A 24,466-nucleotide genomic window follows, 5' to 3' on the forward strand; every position below is an offset into this window, starting at 1 on the left:
AAGATTGTCCCCGAGCTCTCGGGAGAAATATGGCAGTAGGTACTTGACACGTATTTGGGATCTGTTGTTTCTTCCACTGACAAAATGATCCAGTTCCGCTACTTGCTTTAGCAATATTATACAACAGCTAGACTTTATCGAATGCAAAGGAGGGACTCTGCTAACTGCCATAAATGCAAGGGGGCGGAGGGTACTTTCCTGCATATGGTATGGGAATGTGAAAAAGCGAGGCCATTATGGTCCCAGGTGACTGAGTTTATTTTGGATAATTTTGATCTCCCCAACATCTGTTCTCCTCTGAGATGTCTCTGAGATGTCTCCTGGGAATCTTCGAGGAAGAAGAGATGAAGGCTCACACAAAGCTATTTCTTAGGATCCTATTTTTTGGGGTAAAGATGGATACACGATGAGCAGTTGACATTGGGGATGTGGATAAAAATAATAAATGCAGATGTGTTGATGCATAGAATGACTTATGAGGCTAGGGGTGCCCCCAAGAAGTTTAAGAAAGTATAGTACCGATGGGTAGAAGGTCTCTTTCCAGTAGGAACAGAGGTGGGCTATTTTCATTCTACCTAGAATGGCACTGAAGGTGGACATCCCTTGGGATGGGAGTTTTTTTTTTTTCTATGGGGTATTCAATTAGTTTTAGGTTTAAAAAAAAAGGAAAGCGCATACCTGGGAAAAATGGCTGGGTTGGAAACAGATTTGGTTTAGATATGCCATGGTTGATATGTACAATGTTACTATTCTTAATGCATCTTGGTTGTTTCTTTTTCTCTCCATTTTTATGGATGTAACCCATGTCGGATGTATTTTTTGCAAAATATTTAAGTGCGCAATAAAAAATCTTAAAAAAAAACAAAAACGTACAGCTTCACGCCGGAAACACTACTGCGCATGCGCGAGGCCCTGCTCCTCTCTCCTACTGGCCCTGCGACAGGGAGGTCCGCAGTGATGTCATGGGCCATGACCCAGGCTCCCGAAGGTGGGAAAAGGATACCTGTCAAAGACAGGTATTCTGTCCCCCCTTCCCCTGAAAGGTGCCAACTGTGGCATGAGAGGGGTAGAGGAGACAAATGAGCAGAAGTTCAACTTTTGGGTGGAACTCTGCTTTAATGCATGACCTCTGTCTGTAGTTTAAGAACTAACACTTCCTGTGAAGAAAGTAGATATGCTACAATCCCTGAGTCTCTCAGTCTATTGCTGATGCAGGTGAAAGCAATTAACATAGCTTACTATGCTGGAAGAGATGTGCTTTTTTCATGAAATTAGCATACATTTGTAATGCAACACAATGCAAGTGACTTGGAACTAGAAGTTGTTTGTCCCACTGGTGAATAGGGACTAGATACTGTAGGTGGATTAATGCATGGAGATAAGGGAATCGATCAGCCATGACACTGCAAACCGCAGCCACAACAACTGAGCTCATCATTGAAAGGTAAGGCAAACAAACAACATGGGAATTACAACTACACGAATACCTTGTTAACACAACAAAACAATGCCTTTGAACTGAAATCCCCCAAAAATTGGACAATTCATTTAAACAGCGCCTATACATAAAGGCAGCACAGTGGCTAAGTGGTTAGAACTTCCATCTATCAGAACTAGAATCATTGGTTTAAATCCCAACACTCACCAAGCCAAACAGCAATTGCAGCACGTTTGGTCGAGTGTGGTTGGTTAACCACTTATACATACATTAATATTCTTGATAAATTTTCTCTAGAGTATGGCTCATTACATTTTTTTACATATATTCCATAGGAAGGTTTGTCACATCCGCTCCTGATGAATGGGAAATACCCATGAAACGCGTCAAGATTAACTTGATGCCACAGCAACACATGGACCGATTTTACTTTTGGATTACCATTAGACTCTATGACACTGTTTACATAGCATTTGGTGGATGCATATTTACCATGTGGGCGCATGTGCCAGCACTGGGCATGTTGCCAGTGGCACTAGTAGGCCATATTTATGAACATATCTACCTCTTGTAACACGTGTTGTTATGCATGTATCTTTCGATTCATCATGTTCAGGCCCTGTGTACACTCTATGTATATATATGAAATCAACAATGGGTTAATGTCTGTAGATCAATGTTATTTAATAAATATTTTATATTGTCACTCACCTCCACTATTCAAGTGCTTCATCTAAAGTTCCAACTTCATTTTAGTTTATATTCATTAACCGGGATGGAGGCACCTTCAGGTGCTTCATTTAAAGTCCCAACTCCCCTCTATTCAAACCCTGTAGAAGGCCTTCCCAGCAGTGTTAATTTCGTCAACGAAAACATTTTCTTCTAGGATTTTGTCAGCAGCATTTTTAGAGTGATGAAAACAAAAACAAAAAGTACAACACGTCCACTGATGAAAACTATGAGGAAAATCAGAGGCAGCGACATTTACCTGGTCCCTCGTGAACTAACTTCCGTTTTTTCACAGAGCTCCGCCTGCTTCCGCAATACGATCCCAGAAAACAAGCGCACAGTGACAAGACGACTGCCAGAGATCTGAGAGTGAGAACAGCACTGTGCATTACAGGCCAGCCAGGTTGAGGCCTAGTCCCTACTCCTGAGGAGACGACCGTGCCACCAGGCACCCAGAGCAGAACAAACTGTGAGTGTACACAGTAATAACAATTGTGGTACATTACAGTTACAGCAGGCCTGAGGCTCCCCCCTCTGACCACCGTCCGTCCAGAGCACACTGTGCTACTGTGCATTACAGGCCTCCTCTGACCACTGGCAGTGGCATCTAGGGCACTGTGCAATACAGGCCATCCCTCAGAGACCACCATCCACCAGTGTGCAGCAATAGCATTACAGGCCTCCTCTGGCCACTGGCAGTGGCATCCAGGGCACTGTGCATTACAGGCCGTCTCCCAGACCTGCTGAGACCACCATCCAGCACTGTGCAGCATTACAACAGGCCTCCTCTGATCACCACTGGCATCCAGGGCACTGCATTACAGGCCATCCCTCAGACCTGCCTGAGACCACCATCCAGCACTGTGCAGCATTACAGGCCTCCTCAGACCACTATCCAGAGGGCACTCTGCAGCATTACAGGCATACAGGGCTCCTCCTCACCGTTCCCATCCAGACCTCACCGCGGCAAGTCGGACTCAGACTGAGTCGTTCCTCCTATTTTCCCATCTCCACTGCTGCACAAAGTATGCTGGCAATGTCAGCTTCTGTGACTGTCACTGGTAGAAAAAGAAGAGACGATCTATGGATGTATTTTATATTTGATCTTAAGGACAACAAAACCCTTTGCAAACCATTTAGAGAGACAATTGCTGGTAAAAATACAAACTTAAAGCGCCATTTGCGGACAACTCATCTTGAAATTCATACAAAAGGTAAACACAGCACTTAACTCCACCTTTTTAGGGAACAGTCTTATGTACATTGCAGGGATTTTTTTTAACAAACTTTCTTGCTGTCAGATTTCATACATTTTGTTATTCTGAAGTAATAGCTGTTTGTTTGTCTGTCTATATTGTGCACTTTAGTCACTGAATTTTAATGGGATTGATTTGATTTTAAAATATCTATCAGCTGCTGCTTTACCTGAATTGAAGTATCTCACCAAAATATATGTAGAAGTATGTGGTCAGTGGTCACCGGGAGGGGCTAGGGCAGTGTCAATTTACACACGGCACAAGGCGCCTAAAGGCCTAAGGTCAGCCCTGGGAAGGGCCATACATGTAGAATATTATAGAGCGGCAACTTGGAGCTATCTTTGTGGGGTGAAAAAGAACGTAAAATCAGAATAACTTGAATTTTTCCCCATAATTCAACCCCACAGATAGAGAAAACCTCAAATGATGGGCTAAGTCAAGCCAGTGCACCACAGCAAACTATTTGCACTGCTCTTTTAGGTGATTCAAAATACAAAATTGACTCGAAGGAACAACAAGCCAGGGAAGAGGCCATAGCAAGATGGATTGGAAGCACCAGATTACCAGTCAGAACGACTGAAGATGAGGACTTTGTTAGCATGATGGAGACAGTAGATAGGAAGCTGACTGTTCCAAAGAAAACTAAAATAAGCAATCTGATTGACAAACAGTATGAAGATTAAAAAAAATTTAAAAAAAAGACCGGCTGCAGCACAGAGAGTATCTATTTTCACTGATTGGTGGACCAAAAAAGGACTCTCAACTTCATTCCTTACTATAATTGCATGCTACTTTTGCATTGAACAACATAAACCTAAACACATATGAGCTGGGTGGGCTACGTGAATAAGTAGCCCACCCACACACTGCACAGTCAATCAAATCATGGGTGGACAAACACTTGCAAGAGTGGAACATACCAAAGGGGAAGATCCTTACAGTGATAACGGACAATGGGAGCAATATGGTGGAAGAATTTAACAAACCACAGCAGCAGCAGAACCACCACACAGCTCTAGTGAGGAAGACTCCCCCATCACCGAAAGTGACTCTGAGTCTGAAATTGATGACCTGTGGTGAGCAATTTTTATTATTCTTTTACATGATGACATGGCTGACACCAATCAATTATCACATGGATATGAGATGATTAATATGGGGTGCTATCTGTTCTACTCTACGGGTGCATCTTTGCTATTTTTCCACTTTTTTTGTAGTCTTGTGTAAAAGTATTCCCATAAGATGTTAAGTGTTAAAATAATAGAATGGAACAGTAACTTTGTCTATATACTGTACATTATGCTTATTTGGCTGTGTTCCACTTGTTTGATACCAACAGATCGACATGGACTGGACACCATGTGTGGTGCATACCTTTGAACTTGTGGTCCACATGGTGCCAAAGAAGGAAAGTGTGAAGAGAATAATGCATAAAACAAGACCAATAGTGAACCTCTTCTGCAAGACTTCAATTGCAACACAGAAGCTATTAGAGCATTGTGGTCTTACTCTTTTAACCACTTGACCACTGGGCACTTAAACACCCTTAATAACCAGACCAATTTTCAGCTTTCGGTGCTCTCACATTTTGAATGACAATTACTCAGTCATGCAACACTAGACCTATATGAAATTTTTGTCCTTTTTTTACTCAAATTTTTTTTATTGGATTTGTTTTAGAGCAGAAAGCAAAAAATATAGTTTTTTTTTTCAAAATTGTCGGTCGTTCTTTGTTTATAGCACAAAAAATAAAAACCGCAGCGGTGATCAAATACCACCAAAAGAATACTCTATTTGTGGGGAAAAAGGACGCAAATTGTGTTTAGGTACATCTTTGCACAACCACGCAATTGTCACTTAAAGTAACGTAGTGCTGTTTTGCAAAAAATTGATTGGTCAGGAAGGGAGGTAAACCTTTCCAGAGGTGAAGTGGTTAATAGGGTTCATCATTTTGTCTCTGAACTTTTCCTCTGTTCTGGAGTTCTGGTGAACAGGGACTTGTTCGGCCCAACTCTACTTCTGCATAAGAAATGTCAACAACTCGAACCCATCAGGAAAAAGAAGGCAAAAAGTGAGACATTCTCACTGTACAGCAAAGGACTGATTCTCTGACAGATGAAGCACCCAGGGCAGACATCACAATACAGAAATAACTTTCAAGTATACAACGGGATATTATCATTATCACCTTCAAGCACAATACAAACACATTTGGACGCTGCTTGAAACAGAGATCAGTCCTGGTGAATTCTACAATGCCACTCTACAAGGCAACATATATATCCAGAGGTTGTGGGAAAAATTTCATGAGGTGTGTCAAGCATGGTATAATTCCTCTGATACTATGGGGTGATGTAGTTAACTGCTACCAGATCAAATTGGAGCCTGATACTTTCACAGGCACTGGTTCATCTCAAAGATTAATGTAAAAGCAGCAGATGATGTGTTTCCAGCTTCCTTGTTCTAGACTTGATGAGTTGAATCTATCGCCATGTCAATGTTACCTTACATTTAACTAACTGGTAACACCGTACAAGTTACTGGACTGAGCTGGTGTTATATTTTGTTGGGGGTGGGTGGGGGTTGAAGTGGGGTTGTGGGATGTTCGCTAAGTTTCTACAGTTAGTTGGACTATGTTAGGTCTGTACTGGTCTGAGGCCTTGTGTGGCCATTAAGGTTGCGTTGGTGTTGTGCCAGCACTGCCTTATAGTGTTGCATTAAATACCGTAATCAAACCTTAATAAAAAAAATTGTAAAAAAAGAGATCAGTAATCAGACTAGGTCTGGTGACCTGTCCAAACTTGGAATCGCTTTATAACCAAGCCATATATACAAAACTGGGATTCAGGATATTTCAATGGAAGCTAGTTTTGTTGCAGCGGTACTTGGTCCCATCCAAAATAGCAAGCTTTGGTCTATAGACATCTTATCTGTATTTCAGAAGTTGAACACAACATTTTTTGAGTTCTCCCTTCAGTTAAAAGGTTTTGTATCAGAGATTTTAGATTTATCAAGTCTAATACATGTATCACCGTACAAAGGTTACCTGCTGAGGCACATTAACCAGTCATAGGTTTGAAATTATATATAAATGAGGCTCTGTAGGTGCTACATGCACCTTTGGAAAAATCCTTTTTTTTAATGAACCATCTTTGCTTTGTATTCTATCAGATGCCTTTTCTGCTTTATAGATCAAAGTCCATATTATGCTGTGGTGTTTCTGTACCCTGACAAATTCTTAAAAAAAAAAAAAAGCCACCCTCTTGAATCTTTGAAGTTAAAGTGTACGTACAGCCAAAACTTTTTATTTTTAGTTAAAGTAGAAAAAAAAAAAAAAACTTCATATTCTTATTTTTGTGTCTCATGGGGAAATATCCCTTCACTTCCTGGAAATGCAATATATGTCCCTACCAAAAGACATTCCCCAATTTTAGTTCTGTGACAACTGTTAAAGGTTGAACGTTTCATCACTTTTTGTCTCAGTGAGAAAGGTCAATAGGAAAAATAGAGAGAGTAAATCTCACCAATGGGGTTACAGACAGCAAGAAAATTTTGACAGATCTAAGGATCCTTTCATATTTCTCTGCTACTCTTTCGTTCAGAGTGGGTGCAGCTCAGTGTACCTGTATTTTTCAGAAGGTTACCAGCACTTTCCCCTGCATGCAAGACTTTCGGTGTGCCTTCAGAAAATGCACCAAACCGCTCGATATAAAAGAAGCTTATGGGAAAGCGCGGGTTAAAGTGGAGGGCCACCCAAAAAAAAAATGCATTAATAAAATAAAATAAAATGTAAAAAAAAATATATATATATTTTTTCACTTACCTGAAACGCTGTTGCTAGGCAGTCTTCCTAATCTGCCTCTTCCTATTCTGCGGCGCTTTCTCCTCTTCGGTGAGCGGCCCTGTTGCCTTCTGGGATATGTGTGTGTCCCAGTAAACAATGGACCATTCACAAAGCACCGTGCGACTCACGCATGCTCAGTAGGAAACGGGCAGTAAAGCCGCTGTTTCCGTTCGTTAGGATGGAGGCGCCGGCAGCCGATCCAATGGATGGATCACCCTTTGGGGCGGCCGACATCACGGGATCGTAGGACAGGTAAGTGTCCTTATTAAAAGTCAGCAGCTACAGTATTTGTAGCTGCTGACTTTTAAAAAAAATAATAATAGCGGCCGGAAAACACCCCTTTAACTGCACAAAAACTGCCAATATACCTGAGATATGACCAAACCACAGTGGATTAGTGTTAAAGCAGCCTAATCCTTGCTCACTCTATCCAAAACTGAAAAAAGTTTTGGCTATACATACACTTAAACTCCTTGCCGACCAGCACACAGCAATACACATCAGCACAATGGCATGGCTGGGGAAATGGGCATACAAGTATGTCCCCTTTAAATTGCAGCATAGTGGGCGTTCCGTGAGCGTGCCCGCAGGTCCTGCAGACTCTATTTCCGGCGGCGGCCTGCGATCATGTCACAGAGCGGCAGAACGGGGAGATGCCTATGTAAACAAGGCCTTTCCCTGTTCTGCCTAGCAACATGACAGTGATTTACTGCTCCCTGTCATCGGGAGCAGTGATCTCTGTCATGTTCTAGTGAGACAATCCTCCTACAGTTAGAATCCCACCCTAGGACACACTTAACCCCTTGATTGCCCCCTAGTGTTTAACCCCTTCCCTGCCGGTGTCATTTACACAGTAATCAGTGCATTTTATAGCACTGATCGCTGTATAAGTGACAATGGTCCCAAAATAGTGTCAAAAATTTCCAATGTGTTTTTAGTTAGTAATGACAGCAATCTGCGATTTTTATCATGACTGCGACATGCAGTCATGATAAAAATCGCAGATCGCCACCATTACTAACTAAAAAAAAATGCAACAAATCTATCCCCTGTTTTGTAGATGCTATAACTTTTGCGCAAACCAATCAGTATACGCTTATTGCAATTTATTTTTTTTTTAACAAAAATATGTAGAAGAATACATATTGGCCTAAAATGAGAAAGAAATGTGTTTTTTAATACTTCTTTTGGGGATATTTATTATAGCAAAAAGTAAAAACTATTGCTTTTTTTTCAAAATGTTCACTTTTTATGTTTATATCGCAAAAAATAAAAACCGCAGAGGTGACTAAAAATACCACCAAAGAAAGCTCCATTTGTGGGGAAAAAAAAGGACGTTAACTTTGTTTGGGTGCAATGTCATACGACTGCGTAACTGTCAGTTAAAGTGACGCTGTGCCATATCGCAAAAAGTGCTCTGGCCAAGAAGGGGGTAAATCCTTCCGGGGCTGAAGTAGTTAAACCAACTATGAACCAGCAGACATTTGGAGCATCAGTTTAGCTATTAGGATTTTTTTTTTTTACAAGATACACCGAAAATGATAAGGACATTAATCCAAGAAAATATTAACATGTTATAGAGCATTTTAGAGCAAAGCAAAACAAAAGCATCAATATAGTTTAGGCTACTAAAAGCAAGAATTTTTTTAGATTATTTCATAAAAACTATTGCATTCATTTTATTTATTTAGTGTTTCAGCAGGCAAGCTTTATGCATTTATGTGCATAACAGATCTACTAAACCTTTTTCATTTTAGAGCTAATCCAACAAATGCTGAGCATAGACCCTTTCTATCCACACCCACTCAAATATTAGGAGGATGCCTTTGTAAGAAATGATCTTGCTATTCTTGATGGGACCAAATACCACTGCTACAAAATCTTAAAGTGATTGTAAAGTCTTGTTTCTTTTCCTATAAAAATACCAAACATGTTATACTTACCTGCTCTGTTGTAGTGGATTTGCACAGAGCAGCATGGATCCTCCTCCTCTCAGGTCTCTCTTCTGTGATCCTGGCCCCTCCCTCCTGTTCAGTGCCCTCACTGCAAGCAGCTTGCTATGGGTGTACCCAAGCTGAGTCATAGCTCCCTGTGTCATTTCAAACACGGAGCCTGACCCGGCCCCGCCCCTCTCTCCCCTGATTGGCTAGCTGACTTTGACTCTGACACTAATGGCACTGCTGCTGTGTCTCAGCCAATCAGGAAGGATAATCTCGGATGGCTGAGACACCGCTTGACATCGATGGACAGAAAGGGACCTGAGGCAAGTATGAGGGGAGCTGCTGCACATAGAATCCAATAAGATTAAAAAAAACCTGCCTTTACAACCCCTTTAAATGATCTTTATACAATATATTTGATGACATATCTCCCCTTTGTTTTATCAAAATTTAACTTTAGAGGTTTACCTGGGAGAAATACATGACATAAAATTGCTTGCAATAGACCTTATACAGAGGTAAGAGATTGTTTTAAAGTGGTTGTAAACCTCAGTCATGAAATATGAACTGAGCATACATTATCAAAAGTATTGTGATGCCTGCCTTTACACGGACATGAACTTTACTGGCATCCCAGTCTTAGTCTATAGGGTTCAATATTAAGTTGGCCACCCCTTTGCAGCTATAACAGCTTCAATTCTTCTGGGAAGGCTGTCCACAAGGTTTATTTCCAGGGAGACTCCCTTCTCATTGGCTGGGAAAGCAGCAGGAGCTATTGTTTCATGCTGCTGTCAATGAAAGCCAGTGACCCAATGAGTAGATCGGGATGTGACCAAGCAGTGGAAGGGTGTGGTATGATGTTTGAGTAAACTCTGAATTTAGCTAAAATAACATATACTGTACATTTGCTACACAAGCCATATTATAATTTAATGCTATTAAAAATTACATTTCCTTTTCAAACTGCAGCCACTGTAATTTTTTGTAAAACCCAGTGCAATATGGCTATCCAGAGGCCTTCTGTATGCATAACTACAGAACTTCCCCAGAAATGTAATTTCCTGCTTGTGGCTCTCTGATTTTCCCAGAGGTCTGTACTAAGATGTAAGTCAAACTTTAGGCATCCACTGGAATAGAAGTTATATTTTTATTGAGATACTCTTTTAGCCCTTGTACACACGGTCGGAGATTCAGACGGAATGTGTCCTATCGGACCGTTTTGTCGGATAATCCGACTGTGTGTGGTCTCCATTGGACTGTTTCCGTCGGAATATCCGACGGACCAAGTTTTCCAACTCCGATCATGTGTAGCCTACTCCGACGGACAAAGTGCCACGCATGCTCAGATAAAATTCCTAGACCAAAGCGATTGGCTACTAGCCTGAACGTAGTCCCGTCGTAACTAAATAACGTCATCACGTTATGTACAATCGGATTTTACGACAACTTTGTCCGACAGTGTGTATGCAACAGTTTCGGACAAAATCCGTTGGACAACCAAATCCGTCGGATTTTGTCCAGTTTGTCGGAAAATATTTCCAGCAAGTTGGAAAGTTTGGTCTGACGGATATTCCGATGGAAACAGTCCGATGCATACCACACACAGTCGGATTATCCGACAAAGCGGTCCGATAGGACACATTCCGACGGATTCTCCGAACCGTGTGTACAAGGGCTTACTCTGGCCAGCCAGGCTGCATACTTGGATAAGGGTCTGCTCTGGATTTTGGGAGGGAACTCACACCTTTTTGTCTAGGATACTCGGTATCCATAACAAACCTTGAGGAGGAGATTTGCGCCTGTTGAATACAGAAGAATAAGAACAGCGCAGAAATTTGGCTTGAACCAAGAGTTTGCAAATATCCAGATGATACAAGCAACCTCCTGCACTTGAGTATGATGCTCAGACCCCAGTAGGCTCTCACTTGTCCACTTTGCTGCCCTCTAAGGACTGAGAAAGCGGCGATACATATAACATTGAAAGAACAAAAAAGAAGGTGCACCAGCCTAGCGCTTTGCCTTTATAAACCATGTATTAATACAATGAAAAAATATGTAGTTACAAAGGACTGTTTGTCATGAGCACGTTATAATAAGCCAACATATATATCACCATCTATTTTCATTTTAATAATAAACATTTTTTTTCAGTGCTGTTTGCAAATATCGACCTTGGGTAAATTGGCCAACTGAAGTCAAACTACAAACCAGGCAAATGATTTACTTATCTCTTTTCAGATCTCACTATGCCAAAGTAAAAATAAAAAGATAATTCTGCAGTGTGATATTACTTTACATTTTATTTAGTCAAACTAGGCATTATGCAGGCCACACATGGGTTGATTTTTAAATAAATTTTCTTTTTCGAAAATCTGAATTTTCATGTGTTTTGTAATCCAGAACTATAAACTGTGAGTCTCTTATATGTGTATGTATCTTCACTAATTCTGTAGGTGAAGTGACAGGTTTAGATAATTTTTCAACTGTTAGAGAAAGCAGCATGTTTTTGCAAAAACATGTGTTAACTGTTGGAGAGCAGAGATTTTTGTGCCAGGAATGTGGGTCTTTGTACAATGACATTACCCTTCTGGATTAGCTATGTTAGATTAGAGTAAAAAAAAACATAAAAACACAACAGTCTATAAACCAACAAAAATGTACAAATATCTATAATAATTAGAGCGGTTGAGTCCAGTCTAGGTAAAACTATGAACCAGCTAAATCAATTGACATCTCTTGTAAGCGGCTAGAGTGCCAGCATTAGGTACATGGACACTTTACCTGCGTAAAATATAGTAAAAAGACTTGATGGGAGATTTAATTTTTAGGAAAGTTTTAAATTAAACGGTACTGTCATATTTCGGTTTTAAGCATGCACAGACATTTACACTCTTAATACATTCCACATTAAATGATAGGAAAGTAAAGAAAAGGTCTAGATATTTAATATATCTCACTCTTGATACTGCTACTGATAGAGAATTTAAATGATTTGCAACAACTGACATGAGATTTCATCTGTGAGAAAGTTTAGGACTTAGTTCTAATGAAAATTTCTCTTTCCGCTTTACTGCTTACATTACCATATGTTCTTACAACAGGTATAATAAACGAGGGCCTCCAGTTCCCCTCTCAGTTTGCTTCTGTCCTTACTGAAAGCTTCATGCTTAAAAACGCCATCAGTCTAAGACTACATAAATAACGTCTTCAGTTGGTAAAGAGACATTTTGAAAACAACATTTAATTCATGTTTTCTTTTGCGTATGTGTGTGTTTCCTTGTAATTTAACAGTGGAAGTAGTTTCCTTCGGATAAACCCTGCTGGCTACCAAAAAAATAATAATTTAGTCACTGTGAATAAGGCAGTCTGTGCATTACCTGGGATAGAGGCCAACACCAACGTCCTGCATCTCCCCATCGCTGATGGTGAAGCTGTTACAAGTCACCTGTAAAAACAAGAAAAGTAAATCAGGGATTAGTGGGTTTCAACCTAGAGGAAAAGAAACATTCAATAAATAAAGTCTATAGCATTCAGCAAATTGCTCTAGATCATAAACCACCAATGCCAGCAGAGGAACAGGTTCGAGTTATCACACATGTGTCCTAGTTTCCGGCAATGTTTTACCCATTTCACTAGGACCAGTCACAAAAACATAAATAAAACAAAAATATTGATTGGTATAATGTGTTCTTAATTACCTCAAACAATGAGAACTTATGTAACCAGGAAGCTAAGTGTTTCCAACGTTACAAACCAGAGCTTGCAAAGAGCACGCAATAAAAACATGCAGTAAAATTCTATAGCTGGGACAAGCTACAGCTTGCAGCAATATGTTTATTAATTAGCACTTTTGGTAATGGAGGTCCAATGGCATCAGTTAATTACTGAACTGCTGAAAATCACATAGATATAACTGCTACTAAAAATCTTTAACAAAAAAAGAAGGAAATAGACACAGCTCTAAGATGTGCATTAGTAAAAAGTGCAACAGTTTTCAGTGCTGTATGTTTTTGCAGATAAACTGATTTGTATATAACCAATATTATCAAAATTATAGTATACATTTTGCCTGAGATTTAAAGCTGAACTCTGACCAAAGACATAGTTTGACAATTTACATTGTAAAAATAAATGAACACCAATGAAGTATGTGCAATGTGTAGTCACTAATGTGATACTTTATTGTCACCGCCCCCCCATGCAGTAGCATCAAGTTTAGGGGTTACACTAAGGTTAGTAGTCACAGGGTGACTATTACTTTTTGATTTTAGATAAAAGCTGTTGGTACACATACACTATGTGCATGCTAAAAAAAAGGCCAAAATTCCCATACAAAAAGCCACTGATGAGACTCCAGTGATGGTAAAGGAGGACTCTGAGGTTACGGGAGACTTTGAAGGTAATTTTTTTTTTTTTTATCCGGCAGTCACTGGACTGTGAGAAATTGGGTTTAAAACTGCACTGGCCAATTCATCACAGTCTGGATAGTGCTACATGTCAGCTAACAGCACCCTTTTACTTCTATGTTTTAGACTTGTAGATAGAAGTAAAAAAATGCTGTTACCTGACAAAGATGGTATCTCCTTTTTTCATGTATCACTGACCTGTGAGAAATTGGCCAGCACAGTTTTAAACCCAGTTTCTCACAGTCACACTCCTTGCTGACACCATCACTAAGGCCCCTTTCACACAGCGGGTCCAATCAGGTCTGCCTGTCAGTTTTTCAGACAGACCTGATGGGATGGTCCATGCATGGATAGGCGAACGCAAACACACTCTATGTAACCACACCCTCGTTAAGCCACGCCCACTATTCATCATATTTTAAACCATGCCCATTTTTGCCACAGCACGCTCCATGCAACACACTTTTTTAAAACACCGGACACGCTCACAAAAATAGATGCCCCACCCCTAATTAACATACTGCTCTGCCCTGGCTGGCTTTTTGCAAAAAAGTGTCCCTGAAAATTTTTGGGAAATTTTGGCAACTATGCTAATGTACCATGTCCAAGTAATTTAAATTTTGGTAGAAACACCCCTACATTTTAAGACTGTTATCCCACAGCCTGTGATGGAATTGAACAACTTATTTCATAAGGACTCAAGACTCATCTCTATTTTGAAGGCTTAGCTGCAGACCCTTTTCACACTGAGCCGCCACCGGCATCAGCAGTAAAGCAGCACTTTACCGTAGTTTTAGCGGCGATATTCAGCCGCTAGTGGTATGGTTTTAAACCCCCGCTAGTGGCTGAAAAGGGGTTAAATCAGCCTGCAAAACGCCATCGGAGCTGGCGGTTTGCCGGCAGTATTGCAGAGCTGCCCCATTGACCTCAATGGGGAGCAGCGGTGGAGGAGCGGTGAGTTCACCGCTCCTTCACCACTCCAAAGAAGCTGCTGGCAGGACTTTTTCTGACGCCCTGCCAGCGCACTGCTCCAGTGTGTATGCCCTCAGGCTTTCACACTGGAGTGAATGAAGCAGCTGTTTTAGGCCGTTTTGCAGGCGCTATTTTTAACACTATAGCGCCTGCAAAACGCTCCAGTGTGAAAGGGGTTTTAGATAGCTACTAGCCACATAACTGCTCTGTTTGTCTGGAACATTTGCATGACAGAAAGTTCAGGAAATAGGACCTTTCATACAGGTTGTCTAAACTTGCATCTATCTATTGTTGGACACGGTATCATTTTTAGATAAAGTCAGGAGGCGATAAAGTCATTTTATTCCATGTCCTTATTCTTTATCAATCACAGGTTTTATTCTGCATGAATCACCTTATTATCACTGAACCACGTTCAATAAACATTTATTTGACCTCTTGGCAGTTGCAAAATGTATTACTTCACTACTTAAATATCTTATGTTTCTGGAAGCATTTATTTGGTATTTGTAATCAAGCAATTGAATAGCTACTAAGCTCACTCTGAGCCCAAGATCTTAAAAATACATTAGCTGAATAGTGCCATTAGGAAGCTTATGAGACAAATGTATAAAGGAAATTAGGTTAGACAGTAGTTTGTGACTTCAGTATTGAAAATAGTATAAAAACAATTACACAAATCACTAAATTGTTGGATAGAGATTTGGAAGATCTTAAGAAGGAACACAGTTATATTTCAACCTTCTTTACAAATAATACATTAGACTATGTGCAATTTTGGTAATAACAGCAAGTTTACAATTTGTAGTTGTTACACCAAGGATATAGCCCCACACTCACAACCAAAGCATAACCATGGTGCTCTGTTCTGAATCTAGAACAAGGCATAGCAAGGTCACGTACACTAAATAAAGTGAAAAGTTGTATTACCAATAAATCTGAAGTCCAGGCAAACATATAAATAGATAGATATATAAATGTATCTATATATATTAACTATATCTATATATATCTATATATATAGATATATATATATTAGGGCCGAAACAACTAATTGACAGCTAATTGATTATAAAATTAATCGATTACTGTTTTCATAATCAATTAATCGTCCAGTAACAAAATGGCGTTTAAAAAACTAAAGTTAGCCCTTTAGAGTACAAAAAGAGAGAATAATCGATCTAAGCTACTGTAAATATTACTTTCACTTTTGCACAGTAAAAAAATGAACCCCTTGCAGTAGCGATTATTTGCTCTTTCTGTACTATAAAGGGCTTCTTTTTTTTTAACCCCATTATGTTACTAAACGTCTTAGGTCTGGTTCACACCTATGTGATTTTTGGCGTTTTTTGCAAAAACACGCCACAGTTCATTTAACATTCATATCTATGTTTTTTTTCAGCTGCTGCGTATTTAGAAAGGGCCAGGGACTTTTTTTCAACGCAAAAACTGTGCTTTTTTGGCATACTTCAATGGAGAAGCTGCAGAAAAGCATGTAATGCTTTTTTTCGGCAATTTGTGTGTTTTTTTTAATCTACCCAACAACAAATAGGCCAAAAAAATGCATAAAAAAACAAAAATGCAAATTGCAGCAAAATTATAAGTGCAAAAAATGTAAGCGCACAGCAAAAAGCATTGCAGAAACAGATCAAGAGCAAACTGCATAGGTGTATACTGAGCCTTATGCTGACCACACAGATCAATTTTCAGATGAGAATATTAATACAAAAAATCTATGAGAATTTGCTGAATAAAAGAATGTTGGTTACAATTTTCACTTGCTTTTAACATTCGGTTTTAAAAGGAATGTAATTTCTGAACGAAAATCGCATACACTGTCTGAAGATTCCTTTCACCAAGAGGTTTTCTATTATTTCTAAATTTTCCTTAATTTTTTTTTGAATGAAGACACTGGGGGTTATTTACTAAAGGAAAATCCACTTTGCACAGAAAGTGCACTTGGAAGTAAAGTCGCTGTAGATCCGAGGGGGACACGCAAGAAAAATAAAAAACAGCATTTTAGCTTGCATATTATTGGATGATAAAATCAGCAGAGCTTCCACTCATTTCAGATCTACCCCTTAGATTTAGAGCGACTGCGCTTCCAAGTGCACTTGCAGTGCAAAGTGGATTTGCCTTTCGTAAATAACCTCCATTGTCTAACAGTCTAACTTTTTTTTCTTTTAAACAGCACAGAGACAAGCCTCACATCTTCTGGCACAAAGTAATTTTGAGTAATGAGACCAAAATGTAGCTTTTTGGCCACAACCATAAATGCTACATTTGGAGAGGAATCAACAAGGCCTATGATGAAAGGTACGGAGGTGGATCACTGATCTTTTGTGGATGTATGCACTACAAAGGCACAGGAAATTTGATCAAAATTGTTGGCAAGATGAATGCAGTATGTTATCAAAAAATACTGGAGGAATATTTCCATTCATCAGCCAGGAAGCTGCACATGTTACGAACTTGGATATTCCAACTTGACAATGATCCAAAACACAAGGCCAAGTCGACCTGTTATTGGCTACAGCAGAATAAAGTGAAGGTTCTGGAGTGGCCATCTCAGTCTCCTGACCTCAATATCATTGAGCCACTCTGGGGAGATCTCAAACACGCAGTTCATGCAAGACAGCCGGAGAATTTACAGGAACTGGAGGCTTTTTGCCAAGAGGAATGGGCAGCTTTACCATCTGAGAAGATAAAGAGCCTCATCCACAAATGGCACAAAATATTTTTACCACAAAAGGCTGTCATTGATGTTAAAGGGGGCAATACACGGTATTAGGAAATGGGGTGTGTAAACTTTTGATCAATGTCATTTGGGTAGTTTCTGTTGCCATTATGATTTAAAAAGTTTAAACACAGATGATTCATAATAAATGGCTTCAGCCAAACACTAACCATGAGTGAAAGAAAAGGTTTTGTGTTATAATTCATATTCTCTGAAAAATGGCCAAGAAATCATAAATTCTGCCAGGGTATGTAAACCTATGGGCAGAACTGTATATATATATATATATATATATATATATATATATATATATATATGTATATATATATATATATATATATATATATATATATATATATATATATATATATATTTATATAAAAGCAGTTTTAATGTCAAAGCATTTGTATTTCTGTTGATCTAGTCCTTATATTATAGAACTATGTATATATACAGTATTTCACAAAAGGGAGTACAAGCCTCACATTTTTGTAAATATTTTATTATATCTTTACATGTGGCAACACTGAAGAAAGTACACTTTGCTACAATGTAAAGTAGGGAGTGTACAGCTTGTATAACAAAGTACATTTGCTGTCCCCTCAAAATAACTCAACACACAGCCATTAATGTCTAAACCTGGCAACAAAAGTGAGAACACCCCTAAGTGAAAATGTCCAAATTGGGCCCAATTAGCCATTTACCCTCCCCGGTGACATGTGACTTGTTAGTGTTACAAGGTCTCAGGTGTGAATGGGGAGCAGGTGTTTTAAATTTGTTGTTATCGGTCTTACTCTCTCATACTGGTCACTGGAAGTTCAACATGGCAGCTCATGGCAAAGAACACTCTGAGGAACTGAAAAAAAAAAAAAATTGTTGCTCTACATAAAGGTGGCCTAGGCTATAAGAAGATTGCCAAGACCCTGAAACTGAGCTGCAGCATGGTGGCCAAGACCAAACAGTGGTTTAACAGGACAGGTTCAACTCACAACAGGCCTCATCATAGTCAACCAAATAATTTGAGTGCACTTGCTCAGCGTCATATCCAGAGGTTGTCTTTGGGAAATAGACATCTGAGTGCTGCCAGCATTGCTGCAGAGGCTGAAAGGGTGGGGGGTAAGTCTGTCAGTGCTCAGACCATACGCCACACACTGCAACAAATTGGTCTGTATGGCTGTCATCCCAGAAGGAAGCCTCTTCTAAAAATGTTGCACAAGAAAGCCCACAAACAGTTTGCTGAAGACAAAGACTAAGGACATGGATTACTGGAACCATGTCCTGTGGTCTGCTGAGACCAAGGTAAACTTATTTGGTTCAGATGGTGCCAAGCGTGTGTGGCGAAAACCAAGTGAGGAGTACAAAGACAAGTGTGTCTTGCCTACAGTCAAGAATGGCGGTGGGAGTGTCATGGTCTGGGGTTGCATGAGTGACTGGGGAGCTACAGTTCATTGAGGAAACTATGAATGCCAACATGTACTGTGAAATGCAAAGCATGATACCCTCTCTTCAGGGACAGGACTGCAGGGCAGTATTCCAACATGATAACGACCCCAAACACACCTCCAAGACAACCACTGCCTTGCTAAATAAGCTGTGGGTAAAGGTGATGGACTGGTCAAGCATGTCTCCAGACCTAAACCCTATTGAGCATCTGTGGGGCATCCTCAAATGGAAGGTAGAGGAGCGCAAGGTCTCTAACATTCACCAGCTCAGTGATGTCATCATGGAGGAGTGGAAGAGGACTCCAGTGACAACCTGTATAGTTCTGGTGAACTCCATGCCCAAGAGGATCAAGGAAGTGCTGGAAAAGAATGGTGGCCACACAAAAAATTTACATTTGTGGTCCAATTTGGACAGTTTCACTTAGGGGTGTACTCACTTTTGTTGCCAGCAGTTTAGACATTAATGGCTGTGTGTTGAGTTATTTTGAGGGGACAGCTAATTTACACTGTTATACAAGCTGTACACTCACTACTTTACATTGTTGCAAAGTGTAATTACTGCAGTGTTGTCACATGAAAAGTTATAATAAAATATTTACAAAAATGTGAAGGGTGTACTCACTTTTGTGAGATACTGTATATATGCCTGACAATATAGCTGGACTTTTTACCTGACTTTTCCTCCAGGTTTGGTGCATTTTTTGAAAGAACCACACCTGCAGTATGCAGTATATAATAGAAATCTATGGCAAAGCACAGCTAACCCAGAGCATTTGCAGATGCACTGTGCGGCACCCGCGGTGTGGGTAAACTGCAGCACATCACTGTGAAAGCAGCCTTATAGGGGCCTCAGAATAGTAAGGGTTCTTTTAAAATTGCAGCAGGCACTGCTGCTCCCTTGAAAAGCCATCCTAGTGTATTTGACAGGTGTTGCCTCCTCTCCATCTGATTCAAGCCCATGGTTGGCAGGTTGTATAGGTAGATCTGCACCTCTTTAAGGTTGCCTACCCCTACTATACATCTATATGCATAACCAAACTGCTCAGCAGTGACATGGATTGAGTCAAACTTAAGATGTACAGTATATAGGATGATTTCAGTGGTCACATTTTATTAAAAGTGGTTGTAAAGGCAGAAGGTTTTTTATCTTAATGCATTCTATGCATTATGATAAAAAGCCTTCCATGTGCATCAGCCACCCTCAGCCTCCCTAACACTTACCTGAGGTCCCTCTCTGCCCAGCGATGTCCACAAGTGTCCCAGCCGACTGAGATTCTCCTTCAATATCGGCTGAGACACAGCAGTGGCGCCATTGGCTCCTGCTGCTGTCAAAGTCAGCTAACCAATCAGGGAAGAGAGGGGGTGGGGCCGGGTCAGGATCTGTGTCTGAATGGACACAGGGAGCTGTGAGTCAGCTCAGGTGCCCCCATAGCAAGCTGCTTGCTGTGGGCGCACTGAACAGGAGGAAGGGGCCAGGAGCACAGAAGAGGGACCAGAGAAGAGGAGGATACAAGCTTCTCTGTGCAAATCCACTGCAACAGAGCAGGTAAGTATAACATGTTTATTATTTTTATAGGAAAAGAATTTTGACTTTACCATAACTTTAAATACCCTTCCCAGTGTTATGGGTTGTGCCAACCCCTGTAACTTTTGCTGCATAGTTTTACCTGCATCTAATTATTAAGAAAAATATAAATAATGTTACATACATTTGTGCAAGTGACCAAAGTCTGCTAAGCAAAATGGAACAATGTACATGCACTTGCATTACTACAGACTTACAGTAGAAGAGACAAGTACACTAGTTGTGAATATACAAAGCTTTTCTGCAAAGATGATGCCTTTTTTAGCCTAAACACCTATTTGATTATAAAGTAATATAGTTTGTAACAAGAAATAACACAGATCAATTTAGAATAAATGGCCGCTACCACTGACATTATACAATATTAGTCATTTGTTATTGGAAAGGTCAATGTATTTTTAAGAGGAAGTCAAAACAATAATCCAAAGTAATCGCCTAGCGATGCCACTATGAAAAATATTTTTTTGTGCGTAAGTTGCTTTACAAAAACTAGATCAATTGAATTACAGTATATTGCATAAAATATAAAGTGTTCCATGTATTGATTTATAATAATGTAGTATAGTTTGGTCACTCCTTGCATAAACAGCCCATGTCAAAGAGAATATGTTTTCAAATTGCATGTCATATTCCATTCCTTTATTATTCATGTTTTTACATAAAATTGGAACAGAAAAAAAATACATATTGATTTTCTCTTTTTACATCCAACGCCATTATTGACCTATTCTTAATTAGACATTGTCCTAAAAGTCAATCACAGATAGGTAGAAATATTGAAGATATCTCTCTAGATGATGTAAGGAATGTGACAGGACGCAAAAATGTAATTATGCAGCTGAATTATCCATTCAGTATTTGAGGGCAGGCAGACCAGTTATTTGCATCCCTACCACTGCCTGATTATTATTAGACTGGATTTAAGAGAGGTAGATTATCATTTGTATCTGTATATTATATGTATGTTTTCACCCCTGAGAAAATATCTTGTGCTCAAGATTTTAAAGCCAATGAAATGAAATGAAATATGGATCAACCAGGTAGCCTAAATCTTCTTGCAATATCTATTTACCCAGAATATAACATTTGCTGCAGATTATGCTCAGCAGTCAGAATTAAAACAAACTAAACTAATATAAATTAGAAATTGGGCAAAATCATATGATTAAGTACTTGCTGTCTGACATGTATTAACAACTGCTGTCATTTTGCATATGGGAAGTGTGATGTCACGGTTATATGGATTTTATTAAATAAAGTTTGAATTTTTCTGGATATTGGAGTGTGGTCAACCTCTGTTCTCTGGATGGATGTTTGGACTAAGGCGATCATGGATCAGGCCAGCACCTAATTGCACAGCAGAGGGACGGATACATGGTGAATCCACATCGAGCGGTGATTGTTTTTCTGCTGAAGATTTAGATAAATAAACAACCACAATTCATTCATTGTCTCCACCCAGTACCTTCTACTGTTATCTATAAAACAGCATACATCCAATTTAGTATTCCCTTCATTAGGAACCACTGTGTCTAACTTGATCTCCAATTTTAAAACTTCACTCTCTCTGTCCAACCTTCTCTAATTCAGCTTTACTACTATACTTCAGTGCCAATAAACTTGAATCCAGAAGGATTCCTGTGATGGAATATTTGAATAAGCTCAGAGACTCCTCTTTATATTCCTAATATGTTTATTGATTCTGACTTGGTGTGTTTGTGTGGTTCTTTTCACATATTGCAAACCACATGGGCATTCCAACACATAAAGACCACAAGTTGCGTAGTGCTTGCTCCCAAAGGAACTGCTGGAAATTTGCCCAGGTTCTTTCCCAGTGGATTGCCCCGCAACCAGGCACACAAACACCGTCACTCTTTTACTCAAACACCAGTCTAGGGGTGTTTTTTGGTTTTTTGAGTAATTTGGATAGGGTTGAGGATATTGAATGGGCTACTCCAAAACCAGAACTACGTATAGATTGAGGACAATAAACTTCTTTCTGGAAAGCTGAAGCAGAAGTCCTTGCTTATAGCACATGGTGGACCTGGCTTATAGTGGAAATAGTTAAATTCAGATTTCCTTCATTAGCGCAACAAGAGTAGAGCCCCTTCACATAGAATCAGATAGCCTGAGCTCTTCAGGACACCAGCCGATGAACCCTTGAAGCAAACACAGGGCTGACTCTCTAGAACAAGAGGGGTAACAGCAGCCAAAGATCTCTAAGATCTCTCACAGCAGTGTGTACACCATAAAATGTACAGGAACATTTGGTTGCCTCTTTCCAACTTCCAAGCGACACCTTTTCTCCTGTAATATCAGACTAGATCTTCAGCAATAAGCTTCAGTATCCAGGCCCACCTGAAGCCTCATGAACAGCAAGCACATGGCAGTGTTGCCCTAGAGAGCAGCAGCCCACGGGGCTGGACTGATCCCCTGCAGGAAAAGACCCAGAAGCTCAGTATCTCAAAGGATTTATGCAGACTTGCAGCAGCATTTAGGGCCATGCTCTGTGGGATTGGCCAGGGCTGCATACATTTTCATAATGCCATCTGTATAGCACCACATCTATGTACCACAGCTCTCTGGAAGGTAGAGGGAGAAGTCAGTCCAGCAGCAGCTAAAAACACTGAGCCGACTTAATTAATCAGAGGCTGCTGCACCTGTTACAGTGAGCAAAACTAAATTTTGCCTAACACAAAAATTACAGCTACACTGGTTATAGTGAGGCAAGCTAACTTTACCTACCAAAAACACACACAGCTCCACTGAACACAGTACAGCAGTACTAAATCTAACCAATTCTAGCAGCTATCTATGAGGGCGCTACAGTCGTATAGAAGGAAACAAAATTAACCTATATCAAATCTTACCCTTATATTACCCTTATATCTTATATTAAATCTTACAAATCTTAATGAGCTGGGATTTGAAGCCTTTTCGAGGATCATTTCACTTGCAAGCATTGACTCTGATACAAGCCAGTGCCTCACCAGCCACTGACCTGGCCACACGTCCCTGGATTAGAGCATGTGCATTACACAGGCATGATTGTGAGGCTTCACTAAAGCTTACAGAAATAGTAAAAAGAGCTGCTAATGTGTTGTACTGTCATTATTTGTCACTGTTAACATTTAGAGCATAAAATATATTTTTGGGCTTAACAAAAGAAAACTGTAGCTGGGACAGTAAGCTAAGTAAATGGTATACAGTGCAAAATAATGTTGGAATATAATGTGCAGATCATAAAACAGCTGTATTATATGTTGTAGTAATATAGTAAACATAGTTGACAAACTTGAAAAAGAAGAGAAAGCTAAAAAAGGCGAAGCACAGAACAGTTGACAGTATGTGACTGTCACTTATGTCTAAGCCCCTGTACACACGGTCGGAGATTTCGACAACCAAATCCGTCGGATTTTGTCCGTCGGATCTTGTCCGAAACTGTTGCATACACACGGTCCGACTAAGTTGTCGAAAAATCCAATCTTTCAGAACGTGATGACGTAATTTCGTTACGATGGGACTAGATTCAGGCTAGTAGCCAATAGCTTTGATGTAGGAATTTGATCTGAGCATGCGTGGCACTTGGTCCGATCAAAATTCTCTACACATGATCGGATTACGTCCGACCGGCCCAGTTGGTCGGGAAATATTTCCAACATGTTGGAAAATTGGGTCCGACGGAGATTCGGACGGAATCAGTCCGATGCACACCACACACAGTCGAATTATCTGACGACGCGGTCCGATAAGACGCATTCCCACGGATTCTCCGACCGTGTGTAGGTGGCATATGAGAGTCATTAGAAGGACTTCATAGGTAAACTGAATTTATCACTTTTTAAATTAACTGCATCCAATGCATCAACTGAACTATATATTTTAAATTACCTAAATCCTGCACAACTTATGACAGCCATATTCATATAAACCGGAAGTTGCTATTTGTCCATATCAGAAGAAGCAAGCCATGGTAGTACTTATATATACTTTAAGTGTTACTTTCTCAGGCATTGTTTAAATAAGGGCGACAGCCCTCTCTAAAGTGATATTTTAGATCCAATCATAAACCAGTGGGCTACTTAAACCTCTTTAGGACAGTACTGACAAGGTTTCC

The 24,466-nt window shown here is 39.9% G+C and overlaps 1 protein-coding gene across 1 annotated transcript in view; it reads right to left on the bottom strand.

Annotated features, from left to right (window-relative positions):
* Window positions 1-24,466, bottom strand: part of SMYD3 (SET and MYND domain containing 3) — an 859,717-nt gene that overhangs the window by 319,731 nt on the left and 515,520 nt on the right. Inside the window, exon 7 of the mRNA XM_077486140.1 lies at window positions 12,585-12,652. Within this exon, the coding sequence (XP_077342266.1) occupies window positions 12,585-12,652 (68 nt within the window). The remainder of the gene's footprint in view (window positions 1-12,584; window positions 12,653-24,466) is intronic.

The sequence above is a fragment of the Lithobates pipiens genome, unplaced genomic scaffold, assembly GCF_037356315.1.
Source record: "Lithobates pipiens isolate NorthernLeopardFrog02 unplaced genomic scaffold, aLitPip1_a1.2 Scaffold_18, whole genome shotgun sequence".
Lineage (NCBI taxonomy): Eukaryota > Metazoa > Chordata > Amphibia > Anura > Ranidae > Lithobates > Lithobates pipiens.